The following is a 16,011-nucleotide window of genomic DNA, read 5'->3' as shown; positions in this document are numbered from 1 at the left end:
GATCACAGGGCAGGAGCGGAGAGGTCAGGGTATTTACTCCCTGGCCTCCCTCCTTGGGGTTGTCATGTGCTGGCTGCCCTCCTGCAGCCAGGGGCCACAGCTCCTAGCAGACAGGCCTTACCTACAGCTTGCTGGGTCTCTGGTTCATTTATTGGTTTTTGCCCCATCAGGCTTGGGGACAGTTGTGGTATGAGTGGTAATGGGCTGCTGTTACTAGCCTCCTAGCACTGGACCGTCCAGCTTTCCTTGTTTGTTTGTCTACACCCTTCTCGCATGCTTGCAAGCTTGCAAAGACTTCTATTTAGCTTCCTTCACATTGGCGGTCTGTTCCCTGCCAGGACCCTGACTGACTCCTCCTCTCCTTCACCCCATAACTCAATCAGGTGCTAGGCCATGCAGACTTTATTTTTTAAAGGACCTTTCCACTTCTTTCTATTCTTACAACCGTCAACACCCTGGCCCTCAGACGATTTCTAAACTAGGTGGCTGTCTCATCTAGGATCTTAGCTTCCTGAATTGCCCTTTTCAACCCGTGCCATATACAACACCCGCTTAGTCATCTTCCTGAAAGCCCGGCTTCCCTGTGTACAGAACCCGGGCTGGTGACAATACCAGCCAAACGGGCTAATTTTCAACCAGAGGGTTTGCCTCTCATGATACCGTCATTCCAGAACTTTGCTCTACTCTGTGGACAGCTCAACTCTGGGTTCCCTTCCCTGTCCCGAGATCCAGTGTCAATGAGTTTCTCCTGTTAATTCACTCAGCCCTCACAACCACTATGTACACTGGGTTTAGTGCTCAGTTTATAGATGATAAAATTCAAGTTCAGAGACATGAACTATCCTGTCCAAGACCACAGAAAGAGCACACCAGAGAGAGACCTTGCATTTGAACTTGGGAATCCATACCCCAAAGCTCTGGTTCTTACCGCCCCGGCACGGTGTTGCTTACCCTATGCCGTCTTTGTGGGGGCTGTATGACCCCTCAGTACTCTTTTCAGTAAAACTTGTTTGCATGCCAACCCATGATGGAGACCCATCATGGGATGGAAGGGGCCTGGGGACAGGAGGAAGCTGTGAAATGAGGGAGGGTGGCTCTTGGCATCATTGCACACGGTACGCATGATGCTTCTACCTCAAGGATAAGCCAGCGCTGGGTTTTGCAGCAAGGAAGCCATAGCTCTTAGGAGCTCTGGGAGTTCCGACCCGAGCGAGAAACACCACATTTATGGGACATAGAACTGACTCAGGTGCTCAGGGCCCGTGGCACGCCAAGGTCAACAGTCTTCCCTGGCTTTGGACCTAGAAGCTTAGGAAATCCTGGGGCCAACACGGGAATGGGAGACACTGACAAGAAATAACCGAAAAGTATCATTGCCTAAAAATGTGCACTTTAGGTGGTGGCATCCTTCTGGCTCTGGGGATTGTGGGAGAGCAGGGAACTGGGGCCAGCTCCTTCCTTGCTGTGTGGGTTCAGGAGAGTGGCCTGTGATCACATGGATGCGTGTGTGATGACAGACGAGGCCCTGAAGGAACAGAGAGCAGACAGCAGGGGCTGTGAGCAGGGCTGGGGACTGCCCCGGCTTCTGCAGCTCTGGAGGGTAAGGAGGCCAGCTCGCATGAAGGGGTGGGCGTGGCACAGGGGCTGATGCTGGAGCGGGAGGGTCTCCGGGAGGGAGGAACCAGACATGCAACGTTGGGAGGCACAGGTGTTAGAGGGAATGGAAGGAGGTAAATGGGACACAGAGAATGGTGCCTGTGGGTGAGATGGGGTTGTGAGCAAGGTCGGGCACGTGGGGCTCTGCAGGTCTCACGAAGGGTTTCCTCTTGCATCTTAAGAGCGAGGGCATCTGCATTTTAAGCAGAGTGTGGTGCAGAGGGTTGATGGGGCAGTGTGGAGGGGCTGGAGCGGAGGGCAGGAACCAGGTATGGGCTGCCTCAGTCGGTCAGGAGACAAAGGACATATCCTTGGAATTAAGCCGAGTCCAGGCTGTTGGAGGAAAAGGCTGGATGGTAGACCCTCCAAATAGAGATCAGGGCAGAGACGATTGCTGTTTCTCTTCCTTCGAAGCTCTCCGCCAATGGGACTGGAGTGATGGTGTTAGCCCAGGGTTCCTGAGCCCCGCATGTCCTGCCCAAGCCTTTGGGGTCTCGTTCTCCCTGCAAGGAGCCCTCCTTCCCCTCCCTTAATGGCTCCGAGGGCCGAACCCCACCTGTTGCATTCTGCCAAGTCTGAACCACCACCACACTCCCTCATCTCCAAAATTACCCCTTTCTCTCAAATTCCTGCTCTGCGGTGTCCTGGGGCTCAGCTAGATTTCAAAAGAAAAGATTTCGATGAAACAAAAACACACACTGACGTGTCGCTGACACTCCCCAGCTTGTGCCATCTGAGACATGTTTCTCACTAATAAAAACAAGATACATATGTTTGCAAAGCCTTTTCTCATAACCCAGTTTAATCCTGAAAATCACACTTGTAGAATCCCTCTCAATTTATGGTACAGGTATGACGTCCACGAGGTTGAATGATGTCATAAGGTCATAATGCTTACTAATGTCATACCGTCAACACTGGCAACAGCCAAAGCAAGCACCGCAGTGACGACGACAGTCTGACCACCAGTGCTGACATGATGCCAGCTATGCCCAGGTACCAAATTCTGAATCTTACACAACGCATTATTAACACGTGTCTCTATTCCACACCGAGGGAGGTCCCGTTAGTCCTGTTTTGCAATGGGACAACCATGCTGAAGACCACAGAGCTAGTAAATGAAAAAAGTGAGACCTGGAACCCAGGACCACTTGATTCCAGGGACCAAGCTCTATCAACTCTTACACGCCGTCCAAGACCGCAGCCCCTTGCTCCTCTTCTCCAGATGAAGCGACGAGGAACTCAGTAACAAGCTCATGCTTTGCCCCCACTTCCATAGTGACGTTTGAACCATGGGTTAGGAATGGAACGCACTGTCAAATGTTATGCATCCAAGAACCTTTCATAATCCTACTACTCATCCTATGGCTTGAAGAAGCTATTGTAAACCTGCCGCAGATTTCACCTATACAGGTGGAGCGATGATGCCAACCTCCCAGGCTGGGTGTTTGCAGTGATCGTGCAGGTAAGATGCTTAGCACAGTGGCTGGTGGAAAGCGAGGACCCGGTAAACGAAAGTGAAAGAAAAACTAAGTACGAGTGTCTCTTAGGTTCCAGTTCAGGCACCAGGATTAAGTTAAGAATGTCACATCCCAAAGGGGAGAGCATTTTGGCTTAGATCAGGTCACCCCAGAGATGTCCTGTCAACACTCTGCTCCCAGGCCCTTATGACCTGTCACCCTTTCACTCCACTGAGGTCTGATTTCTCCTCTCTCCACCTGCAGGCTCTCAGCGGGGGGAGGAGCCTCGTGATGATGGAGCCCAGCCGCTGGGCGAATCTCTCCACAGTGCTGCCCCAGGTAGCACTTCCTTTTATGGGGGCCTCAGGGACCCCCAAAGCTGCCCAGGTCATTCTGCTCTGATATTCCACCATTCCTAGGAAATAAATACATTCTCCCTCGTTAGAAAAAGTATATGAAGCCAGAATGACATTTTTGTCAGTCTTCATTTTCTGCGGTATTCAACTCTATTGGTTGTTATCTCTTTAAGAAAAAAAAAAAAAAAAAGAGGTAGGAATCTCTGTTTTGCTCTTTAAAGAATACTAAGTGTTACTAACAGGACAAGAATTCCTCACAATTCCAGAGAGAGAGGAGGGCAGGGTCCGTGGCTTGTTACTTTATTCCTTAGTTACTTGAAAAAAAGATAAGCCACCTTTCTCTCCTGTCAATTAGCGAGAAAGGACTCCGATAAATTCAGCGTGTGTTAGGGATAGTGAGAAGTGACAGGCTGTTCACATCTCTATCTGTTTGGAAGCACCAGAGGCAAACATGTGGCCCACTACGCGACTGGGTCTACAGAACTGTGCTCTTTCCCGAGCCTGGTGGGAAGCCAGAGCCCCGTTCCAGACTGGCAGAGCCAAGAGGCAAATTCTTTGGCTGAGAGAGGCGCAGGGAGTCCAGCCTCCCTCCTTGCTTAGCATAGCTACGTAATACACAAAGGCAGGCAGCAGAGAGAAGTCACACACACACATAGTAAATAAATACAAGTCATTTCCATCTCGGTGGCTTTCACTCCCTTTGCTTTCCTCCCTGCCAACGGCCTTGATGTGGAGGAAAGGTAAGGAAATTGTGGGTTTGGTCTAAACACAGCCTCAGAAGGTACTGATTTTTCCGGTCTTGCTGCTTAGTGCTAGCTTTTTTTTTTTTTTTAGAAGAATCTTGTAGATTCTCAGATGAGAAGGGTCTCTCATCAACTCCTCTCGTTTCACAGAGGAGCAGTCTGGGATCCAGAAAGGAGACTGATGGGAAAGTCAGAGACTCAAGGAAGTGAATGTTTCCAGGGGATCCCCTGGTTCAATGGCCCTACCTGCTGCTGGAATGACCCACACAAGCTTAGCCTGTGAGGAGCAAGGAAGGGGACTTGACCCAGACCTCCCCTTCAGGATGGTGCCCATGGTCCCAGTGACTACATTGGCAAGAATGGACTGGGCCTCCCTGTATTTCTGACTGCATTTCTCAACAGCTGGGGCCCAGCCCAGTAGCAAGATGTCTGGTCCTGACTCTGCAAAGCAGTTGTTGCTTCTGGCATGTTAGAGACCTTGGCCGAAGGGCTTGTTTCTTCTCTCTCCTTCTGGGGATGGCTAACCTGCCTATTGCTGTGTATGAAATCAGCAGCGGGCCCACGGGGCTGCAGGTGCTGGGCAGAGGGGTATTTAACAATCTCCAGACCCACCCACTGAGGGCCAGCCTCCCTGCTCCTCCCAGCTCCAGGACAAGCCTAGCTCTCCAAGGCTTTCCAGTTGTGGACAGAGAGATCTCCTCGGAGCCCCTACCGTCAGACAATGGCCACACTACTGCTTCCCAGGCCTTCCCAGGCATGGCTACAAGGAGAACCGCAGCCTTCCTTGCAGAGGCAAGTCGTGCTGCCAATAAAATATTGGCAAAATTATCACGAAAAGCCAGACCCCCTATTCCTCTGCCCAGGAGCACTTAAGGACCAAAAAGGAGTCCGGGGCCATGTGTCCACCTAGATGCCAGGTTTCCTTCCTCCTTCCAGGCAGCCCCAGCGGCGCAGGCTCCTGCACCTCCCGCCCCCACCCTGTTCCCATGGCAAAGGAGAGGAGGACCCACTTACTGCTCGTGTTCATGGTGATGCGTTTGCACTAGGTCTTTCATTCAATACGGAGGCCCTGGTTGCTTTTAAAATCTTCCGATCTTCCGACCTCACTCATCACCTGGGGGGTGAAAAGGTAGTCCAGTGCCAGGTCTGTATCCTCAGGTGCTCTCTCTCCCTCTGCTGTCCCCTCCCCTCTCAGTCTGGGCTGTAGCCACTGGCCTTGAAGGCGAGTGGACTAATGGGCGCAGGTGAGAGCAGGGAGGAGGCGGCGGCGGGGAGGACGCGGGCGCCCAGATCTTGCTGCCCTCGGACCAGAATCAGAGGCAGAAGAGCGCTGGCAGCGCCTGCTCGCGCGCACCCCCAACTACTCCAGCCCAGCGGCTCGGGAGCCCAAAGGGGGTGTGGACCACAGGGAGGCAGGGCGGGGGCAGCGCGCGGGGCGCCGGCTCCTCCGGCAGCGCGTCCCCGCCCGGCTTCGGAGAGCAGCGACCCGCCCCGGGACCCACCTCTCGGCCAGCGTCGGGAGCTAGAGGCCCCTGCCCGGGCCCCTGCGACGGGTTCATGAATCCTGGTCCTCGTCTGGGGTCTCGAATTCCAAGGCGAGCAAAGCGAAATAGGAGAGCTCGACATCCATGATGCGGGCTCGCAGGGTGGCAGCGCGGGGGGGGGGGGGGGGGGGGGGGGGGCGGCGGCAGCTCGCTGCTGCCACCTGCTGGACTTGTCGGCGCGTGTCCAGGCCCCGCCCAACCCGGGTTCTCCCGGGGTTCTGGGGTGTGATGGGGGTTGGAGGGTAATCTTGTGTCTTGGGGCCAACAAGGGGGTGCTTGAGCTCTGTTTCCCTCCCTCGGTCTTAGGGTCTAAGAGCTAGACAATGACAGGGATAATAAAGTAACGTCGAGAGAGGCTGTGCAGAAAGGACTGGCTTTGTAGGAGGACGGTTTTCATGTCTTACTCTGCTTCTAACCAGCTTGGTCACTACTGTCTCTGGCTAGTTGTCCTTGTGTGTAGAAGGGAGCGTGTGGACAAACAGATGACACATTGGGAGAGTCTCCCAGCCTCTTAACTTCTGTTCCTATCTCCCCCTTTATGCCCCTTATCACTGATTCGTTACAATTCTTTATCATCTCTCTTCCTCACTAGTATGTTAGCGCGATGAACGTGTGGATCTTGTCAGTAGGTTCACTATGAGGACCCCCAATATCTAGAACAGCGCCAGTGTATGGTACATCTTAATAAATATTTGTTGACAGAGCACTTCAAATCTTTTCTAGCTCTGACACTGTGCCACCCTCAAAGTGGGAAGTGTAGTAACACCTACCTTGAAACCCTTCCCTGTCTGAGGCAAACAGCAGGTATGTGGCCTCATGACTCAATCTCACAGGTCCACCCAGTTTTTTGTACAGCCATCTAGCTCTTGTCCAAAAGTGTTTGTTTAGTTTTGGTTTTGTAATCAGTTCTCCTGGGTGTGTATTATAGAAATCTATATTCTGATTTTGGGGATTGTGATTAACTCAGTGGGGTGGGGTTCTTTGCATTCCCTTTGCCTACCTCCTTGTCATCCTCTGAACCACATTCATGATCACAGAAGCATGACTTTTGAGTGTAGAAAAACAAGACAGGGAAGACACACGATCCCGGCTCTATCAAGTGACCCTAGTGAGAACGTGTGTTGAATCAAACAGCTATGAACACCCACACCCCAACTTAAGGACCAGGAAACAGTGGGTCAGAGAGGCTGAGCTACCTGCCCTAGGACACGAGCAATTTCTGGCAGAACAGCACCAGACCTTCTCTTTTCTAGCTTGGTCCCATGAGGAAGTGACTTAGCACCCCAGGGTCTGGGATGACAGGGTCAGGGTAGGTAGCCCCTCTCTTAAAACATGAAAAATACCTTTTAGGTAAGTTCAGTGTTTCTGCCTTCCACAGGTAAAAACAAATAAAAACTGATATGGTCATGACCTCAAGATGTGATAGTGATTAAAGAATCTTTAGAGAAATTGGTCAGTGGATTTGAAACACATTTTGATAGTTTAATAAGATTTGTTTCCAGTGGAGGGGGAATAACCCTAAATCTCTTAAAAGTTTTGTTTGTGAAACAGCCACCCAGGATATCTGCAAAACTGCAGATTCCCAGGTTTGTGCTTGCTTGCTCTGCATTTGAAACAAATATCCAGACGATTCACAGACCACTGTTTGCTACTGAAAAGAGCAGAAGCCTAGAATAGCTTCGAACCATAATAAGTGATTAATAAATATTTAAATCATTCCAAAAGATCTCTTTAGAGGCCCTGTATGTTTTCAGACTGTTGTTTCTCATTTGATTGTCCTGTTGCATGCTACTTGCTAGGTTCTAATGCTTGGGAAAAGATTTTTTTTTCCCCTGGGAGAAAGTTTAGTTAAATATAAATACGTAAAATTAACAAGACTGTTCAGTGAACATAGTTATCATTCAAAGCTTCAATGTTCAGAAGTTTTCCAATTACAAGGCATAGTCAAATAAAAGCTTGGTATTCATTCATTAATTCATTCAATCAGCCATCATTTATTGAATATTTACTTGTGCTAAGCCCTGTGCTGGCTACTGGGGATACAGTGGTGAATGGGACAGCCAAGGACCATCCCCTCCTGGAGCATAAGTTTTATTTTGGGGGGGGCGCAGGAAGTAGATAATAAGTAACTAAGCAAACCATGAATATTAATTAAACCCAATGATGTCTTGGTTAAGAGGTCAAAAACTGTTTCCAGCCCAGCTGATTTTCAGTCCCATATCCCTCACTTACTAACAGTGTGACCATGGACGAGATACTCAGCCTCGAGGAACCCCAAATTCTTCCTTTGTAAAATGGGTATAATATGATACCTACCTCATCAATTGTTGGGTGTATTAAAATTGTTGAGTGTAACAGTGCATATGACAATGATGTATGGTAATTATTGGTGTCACCCCTCACAGACTCCTACCTTTAGAGATGGCCCTGTCATTTCCCATTTATGTAGACCTGTGAGTATTTTTCCCATAGGGTGGTGGCCATGGAAATATGCCTCAGAATTTTCCAATTCCAGGGAGCTTCATGGACAAATTCTTTTTGTCTAGGATTTTTCTTAAATAATAAATCCAACTGGCAGCAGGTGAATTCAGCTGTTTGGAGAGACCATTGAACCTTGGGCCACTAGAAAAGCCCCAAATTACCTCTGTTGGGGAAACAATCTGCATGATTATAAGGACAGGAAGAAAAGGGTTAAAAGAAGCTAAAAATGCCATCCCGGTGAGGATGTCCACAACAATGGAGGCAGGCGGGAAAGACGCAGGAGGAAGCCGAGGGTGGGATTCTCAGTGGACGCGGCTGTGAAAGTCATCAGGAAAGTAGCTCTTGGCTCCGTCCTCTCAGGAGAATGGCGCTGAGAAGCACCGAGCAGAGGGGCCCTTTGTTTGGAAGTTTATTTTGAACTTTAAGACTCCAGCGTGGAGATAAACAGGCGTCACTCGGAAACAGGCAAATGCTCCTGGATGTTGGAAAACCAGGTGGCAAAACCATTGAGAGGCAAATGTCCCACCTTCTTCAAGGGGAAAGAGGAGACCGGTAGGGCCAGCGTCACCCAGACTGCTGCCCAGCTACTCCCTGAGTCTTCTGCTCCCCTCAGAGGGGCCCCCGCTTTCCTGACTTCCTGTTCCTGGCGGGGGTCCTCTCCAGCTCCCCTGTCCCACACTCTGCCCCCTCGTTGCTGTGATTTGCCAACACAGGCCTAGGTCCCCAGTTTTTCCTTCTCCCTGCCTTCCTCTTGTTCCCCTCCAGCTCCATTCTGCAACCCGTCTTCCGCGTCATACGCTCCCTCCTCAGCCCACCCCGCGCTGCTCCTGTTCGATCATGAATCCACTCTTACTTGTTCTCATCTTGAATACAAACTCCTTCTGGCCTCTGAGGCGTGGGAGTGGTGGGAAGAGGTGCTTGGGTCCCCATAGTTTCTACTCGCCATTTCTAGACTATTGAATATCCCATCAGGAGTGAGTATTTTTTTTTATTTTATTTTATATTTTATTATTTATTTATTTATTTTTAATTTAGTGAGAGGAGGGGAGGCAGAGAGGCAGACTCCTGCAGGTACCCTGACTGGGATCCACCTGGCAAGCCCACCAGGGGCAATGATTTGCCCATCTGGGGCATTGCTCCATTGCTCAGCAACCAAGTTCTTCCTAGCACCTGAGGCAGAGGCCATGGAGCCATCCTCAGCACCTGGGGCCAACTCACTCCAATCGAGCCATGGCTGAAGGAGAAGGAGAGAGAGAAAGAGAGAAAGAGAAAAGCAAGAGGGGGAGGGGTGAAGAAGCAGATGAGTACTTCTCCTGTGTGCCCTGTCTGGGAATCAAACCCAGGACATCCACATACCGGGCCAATGCTCTACCACTGAGTCAACCGGCCAGGGCCAGTATTTTTGAAAATGATATGTAGTTGTTAACAACATGAGACAGATCTACATGTGGTAGTGGGTTGGGGAGGGGGGATTTTAATGGTGGGTGATAAAATGAAAAAGAAAATTTCAGAAAAATATATACAGTATGTTCTACTTTAGGAATATGTATATTTGTGGGCATATGTATAAATGCAACATAATCCATACATATAATGCATAGAAAAGGACCCAGAAGGACACACCACTAATTACTGTATTTTCCCATGTATAAGATGATCCTATGTATAAGACGTATCTTAATTTTGGGACCCCAAATTTGAAAAAAAAATGTATTACGTAAAGTTATTGAACTTAAGTTTTATTCATTATAAAATTCATACAACTCCTCATCACTGTCAAAACTCCCATCCATCAGCTTGTCCTCATCTGTGTCTGATGATGCATCACTGTCTTCAACAATGAGCGCAAAAACAAGCAAGAAAAAGTGGGAAATACAAGTAAAAAAAATCTACAACGACTGTGTAAGAGATGCACCCAGTTTTTAGACCCCAAACTTTTCAAAAAATGTGCATCTTATACACGGGAAAATACGGTACCTTGGCTCCAGGTGAACTTTTGGATTATGTAGGTTTAACAAACATCACTTGGATAGGTACAAGATCTGAGACATTTTGGCAGACATTCATTCAAAGAAGAATTAAGATTTTTTTCGGCCCTGGCCAGTTGGCTCAGCAGTAGAGTGTTGGCCTGGCGTGTGGGGGACCTGGGTTCGATTCCCGGCCAGGGCACATAGGAGAAGCGCCCATTTGCTTCTCCACCCCCCTCCTTCCTCTCTGTCTCTCTCTTCCCCTCCCGCAGCCAAGAGCAAAGATGGCCCAGGTGCTGGGGATGGCTCCTTGGCCTCTGCCCCAGGCGCTGGAGTGGCTCTGGTCGCGGCAGAGCGACCCCCCGGAGGGGCAGAGCATCGCCCCCTGGTGGGCAGAGTGTCGCCCCTGGTGGGCGTGCCGGGTGGATCCCGGTCGGGCGCATGCGGGAGTTTGTCTGACTGTCTCTCCCCCTTTCCAGCTTCAGAAAAAAAAAAATACAAAAAAAAAAAAAAAAGATTTTTTTCTTTAGTTCGTTCTTTCATCGACCCATTTATGGAATGGCTTCTACTTGAGTGTTTATTCCGTGCCTAGCAGGGTGCCTGGCAGAAACACGGGGGAGGAGACAATACAGAAAGAAACATGGAGATATGTGATTGCAATCCGTAAAGTCAGAGAGGAGAGGGCAGTAAGAGACACTAAAAGAGGGGTGTCTCCTCACCAGGTGACATTTGAGCTAAGGCTGAAGAAGAAGGAGCAGCTGGTCTGAGCTGGTAATGGGTCAGGGAGGGGGAAGGAGGAGACGCAGAACTGAGCGGCAGAGGGGGGGACCAGAGGTGTGAGGGCAGGCGAGACCGGCTGCTGGCCATAGGTCTCGTGGCTTCTTTGTGGAAGAGCTCAGTGGGCTTCAGATGACCAAGACCAGGTTCAGGCTTAATGGAGCCAGGATGGAAGTGGCTCTACTGGCCTGGGAGGTCACAGGCCCTGATTACAGTCCTGATGCAGCAGGATGTGAAGAAAACCTAGGGGCAGTGGGATACAATGGTCTGAATTAGAGACCTGGCTCTCCTCTTCATAGTTGTGTGACTTTAGGCAAATGACTTAACTTCCCTGGGCCAAAGGTTCCTCATGTAAAGCAGGGATCATAGCTGTACCTACCTCACTGTGAGTGTCAACAGCAATGACAGAGACAACAGTTAGCACAGTCTCCGGCACCCAGTAAGTGCTCATACATTTTAGTTATCCAGTGCCTCTGAACAACCTGACTGACTCGTAAGAAGACCCTTGCTGGGCCCACGCTTCCACATTTATAATGGAGGACTGGGCTACATGACTCTTGAGGTTCCTTCCACTTTTAATGTTTTTGGTTCTAAGTCCTGCGGTTTGAGTTGGAGGAAGTCTGACCACGTGCTAGGCTGATGCAGGGTCCTTTGATCCCTCAGGGCAGGGGTCAGGGACCATTTTGGCTGAGAGAGCCATGAACGCCACATATTTTAAAATGTAATTCTGTGAGAGCCATACAATGACCCATGTATGTTAAGCATTATCCAATAAAAATTTGGTGTTGTCCCGGAGGACAGCTGTGATTGGCTCCAACCACCCGCAACCATGAACATGAGTGGTAGGAAATGAATGGATTGTAATACATGAGAATGTTTTATATTTTTAACGTTATTATTATTTTTAATTAAAGATTTGTCTATGAGCCAGATGCAGCCATCAAAAGAGCCACATCTGGCTCGCGAGTCATAGGTTCCCGACCCCTGCCTCAGGGGCACCACTTGTTGGTGCTGAAACCCAGGTCCTGAGCAAAGAGTGGACTTCCCTGCAGGAGATGGGGCTCGTATGGTGCTCCCTAACTCCATGTCTGCACCTCCATCCTCCCTGGAAAGCCCTGAATCCTACATGGAATTAGCAAGATACAGGCCTGTTTTTCTAACTGTAACAGCTTTGTGGTGGGGCCACGCTTTTCCTCTTGTTCCTCACATTGTTTTATGGAGATTTTTTTTTTTTTAAATCAAAGGGGTTCCTGAGGTCTTTGGGAAGCTTCTAGGGGGAACAAAGGACCTGGCTTTGAGATCAGAGTGTTGGGGGCTACAAAGGAGCTCCAGGCAGCCGATCCCCACCGTGAGGTTCTGCTGGGGCCCCATGCTCACATCCGACCACAGACCCAGCCGCCTTCCTGAGAGTCTCCCTGCAGAAGCCGGGAGGTGGGGCAGGGCCAGCTCCCATGGGAATCTAGGCGACCCGAGAGCGTGATGCAGCCAACCCCGCCAGTTCCTTGGCCAGGCCGCTCCTGGCTCAGTCGCTGTGCTGGTATCGAAAAGGGACCTCAATGAGTCTTCTATCCTGTTCTTTCATTTTGCAGATTAAGGGACTGAGTCTCACTCATTGTTCGCCAACAATTTCTCCTCTGCCTTCAGTTCTGCTGGTCATGCCCTCCTCTGCTGTGCTTCCCTCGAATGAAGCCGGTCATTTGCAGGCATTTCCTCAAGATGGCCTCAAGTCCCGTCTTCTCCTGGGAGCCATCTTCCGAGCTCCCCTCGCCCCTGCCCCAGCCAGTCATTAGAGGGTCCCCCTTATTTCATGCCCCTTCTCCCTCGGGCTCCCTGCACAGAGGGGATCCCTGGCTCCCAGTGACTTTGCTCATCTTGTGAACTTCCCCTCTGCTGTCTCCACACCAGGTTTCTCTTCTCCGGTTTCTTTGCAAAGCTGTGCTCTCCTCATTCTCCAGGCCTTAGCTTGGTTGCCACCCCACTACAGAGACCTCCCATGACAGGCTAACTAAAGTGTCCCTGAGAGCATATTTAATTAATGGGTGGGGTACAAGCTTTCAGACCCTGGGCTTTATTCATCTCTTCTTAAAGTTCAGTTAAATGAACTCGATGCCCTCTTTCCCCAAACTTGGCTTTCTTTCCGCTTTATTCGCTCAGCTCTTTAAGACCTAAATTTTATCTCTGTATATGGCATTCCTCCAAGTCCTATAGAAGCTGCTGAGAATTCATGTCTCTCTCTGTTATTAAGCCACACAGCTGGGAAGTCCAAAGTTGCCTTGCGCCAGAGGAAGGGACTGGGACTCAGAAGACCCCGTTCTGGGTCTGACCTCAATCCCTCTCTATGTGACCCTGGGCCACCAATTAATTCTTGTGTCTCGATCTACTCAGTGAATAACAGTGTCCACTAAACATTATTATAATATGTATTACAAGTATCCCTTTCTTGTGTGTATCTCAGGCTTGTTCCAGGAACAAAATAAGAAGCCATGTGCTCAATAAAACAAATGTCCATGCAAAGTAGGTGCTGATTACTCTCCCCTCATCTCATTATAAATGAAAGATTTAAACTTAGGCATTTAAGCAGAACTTGCAGAAGGTGATCATATCCCCTGATACCCAGGAAGGCATGGAAAAGGACAGACAGACAGAAGTCAGCGGTGTGTGTGTGGTGGTTATTTCCTCAGAACACCAGAGAAGTGTGCTCTACTGCTTGGAGTGACACATTGCAATCTGTACCTGTGACCTCTGAAAGGGAGTCAGCGCTCTAGCTGTGAGAGAACCCTGCAGGTCCCCTGCCTACAGCCACCGAGCTCTAGATTGTGAGCCCTGTGAGTTCTTCATAGCAAGCTCCTTCTGTAGCACCCCAGAGGCACTGGCATTGACTAATGTCTTACAGTGAGTTGATGATAAAGAAAGGTCTTGGCCCTGGCTGGTTGGCTCAACAGTAGAGCGTCGGCCCAGCATGTGCAAGTCCCAGGTTTGATTCCCAGCCAGGGCACACAGAAGCATCCATCTGCTTCTCCACCCTTCCCCCTCTCCTTTCTCTCTATCTCTCTCTTCCCCTCCCGCAGCCAAGGCACCATTGGAGCAAAGTTGGCCCGGGAGCTGAGGACGGCTCCATGGCCTCCACCTCAGGTGCTAGAATGGCTCTGATTGCAGCAGAGCAAGGCCCCAGATGGGCAGAGCATCGCCCCCTGGTAGGCATGCCTTGTGGATCCCAGTTGGGTGCATGAGGGAGTCTGTCTGTCTGCTGCCCCCCCCCCCCACTTCTCACTTTGGAAGGAAAAAAAAAAAAAGAAAGATCTCTGGGGTCTGGACAACCAGTAGGTGCTTAGACATTCCCGGGACTGGTTCTGCTTCCCTTTGGGAATGGCATCTAAGAGGAGGCCCCTGTCTGCCATAGAGGAACCTCCCGAAGTGGAAGGGGAGGAGATTTCAAGGCGAGGTTATTTTGTAACTCAAAGAAAATTGGAAACACTTGAAATGACAATTCATAGGGAGATAAACAGTGGCATTTCATCCTGAGGAGTAGTTCACAGAATTAGCAAAACAACGTGGGTGTTTATGTAATTACCTGGAAAGCTTCTCAAGACCTGTTGTCTGATCGGAGAAAAAGAGGATGCATCACACCTAGGATGCTACAATATATGAAAACAAACGCATCAGAATCAAACTATCTTCTCCTAGGAGAGCACACATATGCATTTTAAGGTGTAAGAATAGGTCTGGAGCACTATTCACTTAACTGATACTAGTTTTTAGCTTTAGGTGGGGGGCGGGAGGGGGGCTGATGAGAGGATCAGGATTGGAGGCCAGAGTCTAAGCGACATTAGCCTCAGGGACCATTTCATTTCATTTTATTTCTTTCTTGTTTTTAATCAGGAAAATGTATTCATCAGTTCAGTTAGCGTTGGCCTCTATGAGCCCTTTGTGTTTGCAGGGCTGATACTTGACCCCTGTATGTTTCACGGTGACCAAAGGGAAGACGGGTTTACTTTCCGTTTTGAGGCCTCTGACCACTTTCCTCCTACAGGCTCCTTTGGCCTCTGGCGGCCTGTCCTGAGCTAGGGCCTGAGCAGGAGCACGGTGTGGCCAAGGTCCAGTGTGGCAGGGTCACACTGAACTACCGGGTGATTCAGCATGACGGAAGGGCCTGCCCAACCCAGCGTGCACAGAACCATGAAGACTGTGAGCCCGGAGCCACTGGTTTGAATCTCGATCCTGCTGCCACCTTCCAGGGGGACCATGGGCAAGCGCCTGCAGCCAGCACGCTGCCTTGCCCATAGCTACAGCCCCGTCTCCTGGCATCTCCCTCTCACCCACTCTGTTCCAGCCTCACAGGCTTCCCTCCTGTTTGCTCTGCCTCCACACTGCCCCGGTGTTTGTGGTTGCTGTTCTTTCTGACTCGAACCCTCTTTCCTCTGACTTCCATGTGACTGGCTCCTTCTCATGGTTCAGACCTCATCTCTAGTGACTGCTGCCTTCTAGTGAGGTCTTCTAAGTTGTCATCCTTCCCCCACCGGTTCCTCTCTGTCACAGGGTACTGTTTCCCTCAGAGCATAGAAAACCCTCAAAAGTTAAGTTGTGCAACTTTTCTTCTTTTTTTTTCTTTTGGTGCACTTTTATGGACTGTGTCGCCCACTGGAAGGTACATGCATTAGGAGCGGACACCTGGGTCTACCCAAGTACAAATATTGATCGACTTACGGCCTATGCAACTTACGACCACTCGACTTTACGACCACAGTCGCTAGCCACAACTGCTCCGCGTCTGGCAGCGCAAGCATTGCCCAGCTGGGCGTACAACAGTGCGGACCGGCTTCCGGCAGCACTACCATCTCCGCGTGCACCATTTCAACTGTTATCCCAGACTCGGTACAGCAATTTGTGTTTTGTGTCTTGGATATTTTTCATCAAATCCCTCCCAAGATGCCTACCAAGAGGAAATTGTCTTTGCAAATATTAAACCAGTTGTACTGGTGGTAATGCAGTGTTTTACTTAAACCTGACGAATGTAAAAATAAGAAACA

The 16,011-nt window shown here is 49.9% G+C and overlaps 1 protein-coding gene across 3 annotated transcripts in view; it reads right to left on the bottom strand.

The window, feature by feature from the left end:
• The window catches only part of ABLIM3 (actin binding LIM protein family member 3), a 107,800-nt gene extending 101,928 nt beyond the window's left edge, over positions 1-5,872 (bottom strand). For all 3 annotated transcript variants that reach the window (XM_066272956.1, XM_066272954.1, XM_066272955.1), the window contains exons 1-2: positions 5,718-5,872; positions 5,230-5,329 (exon numbers count right to left, since the gene is read on the bottom strand). In XM_066272956.1, the coding sequence (XP_066129053.1) occupies positions 5,230-5,242 (13 nt within the window). In that variant the 5' untranslated portion in view covers positions 5,243-5,329; positions 5,718-5,872. The remainder of the gene's footprint in view (positions 1-5,229; positions 5,330-5,717) is intronic.
• Positions 5,873-16,011: the final 10,139 nt, after the last annotated feature.

This window comes from Saccopteryx bilineata, chromosome 4 (genome assembly GCF_036850765.1).
Source record: "Saccopteryx bilineata isolate mSacBil1 chromosome 4, mSacBil1_pri_phased_curated, whole genome shotgun sequence".
Taxonomy (NCBI): domain Eukaryota; kingdom Metazoa; phylum Chordata; class Mammalia; order Chiroptera; family Emballonuridae; genus Saccopteryx; species Saccopteryx bilineata.
Note: the sequence above shows the minus strand (reverse complement) of the source record. Positions and strands in the feature narration are given on the sequence as shown.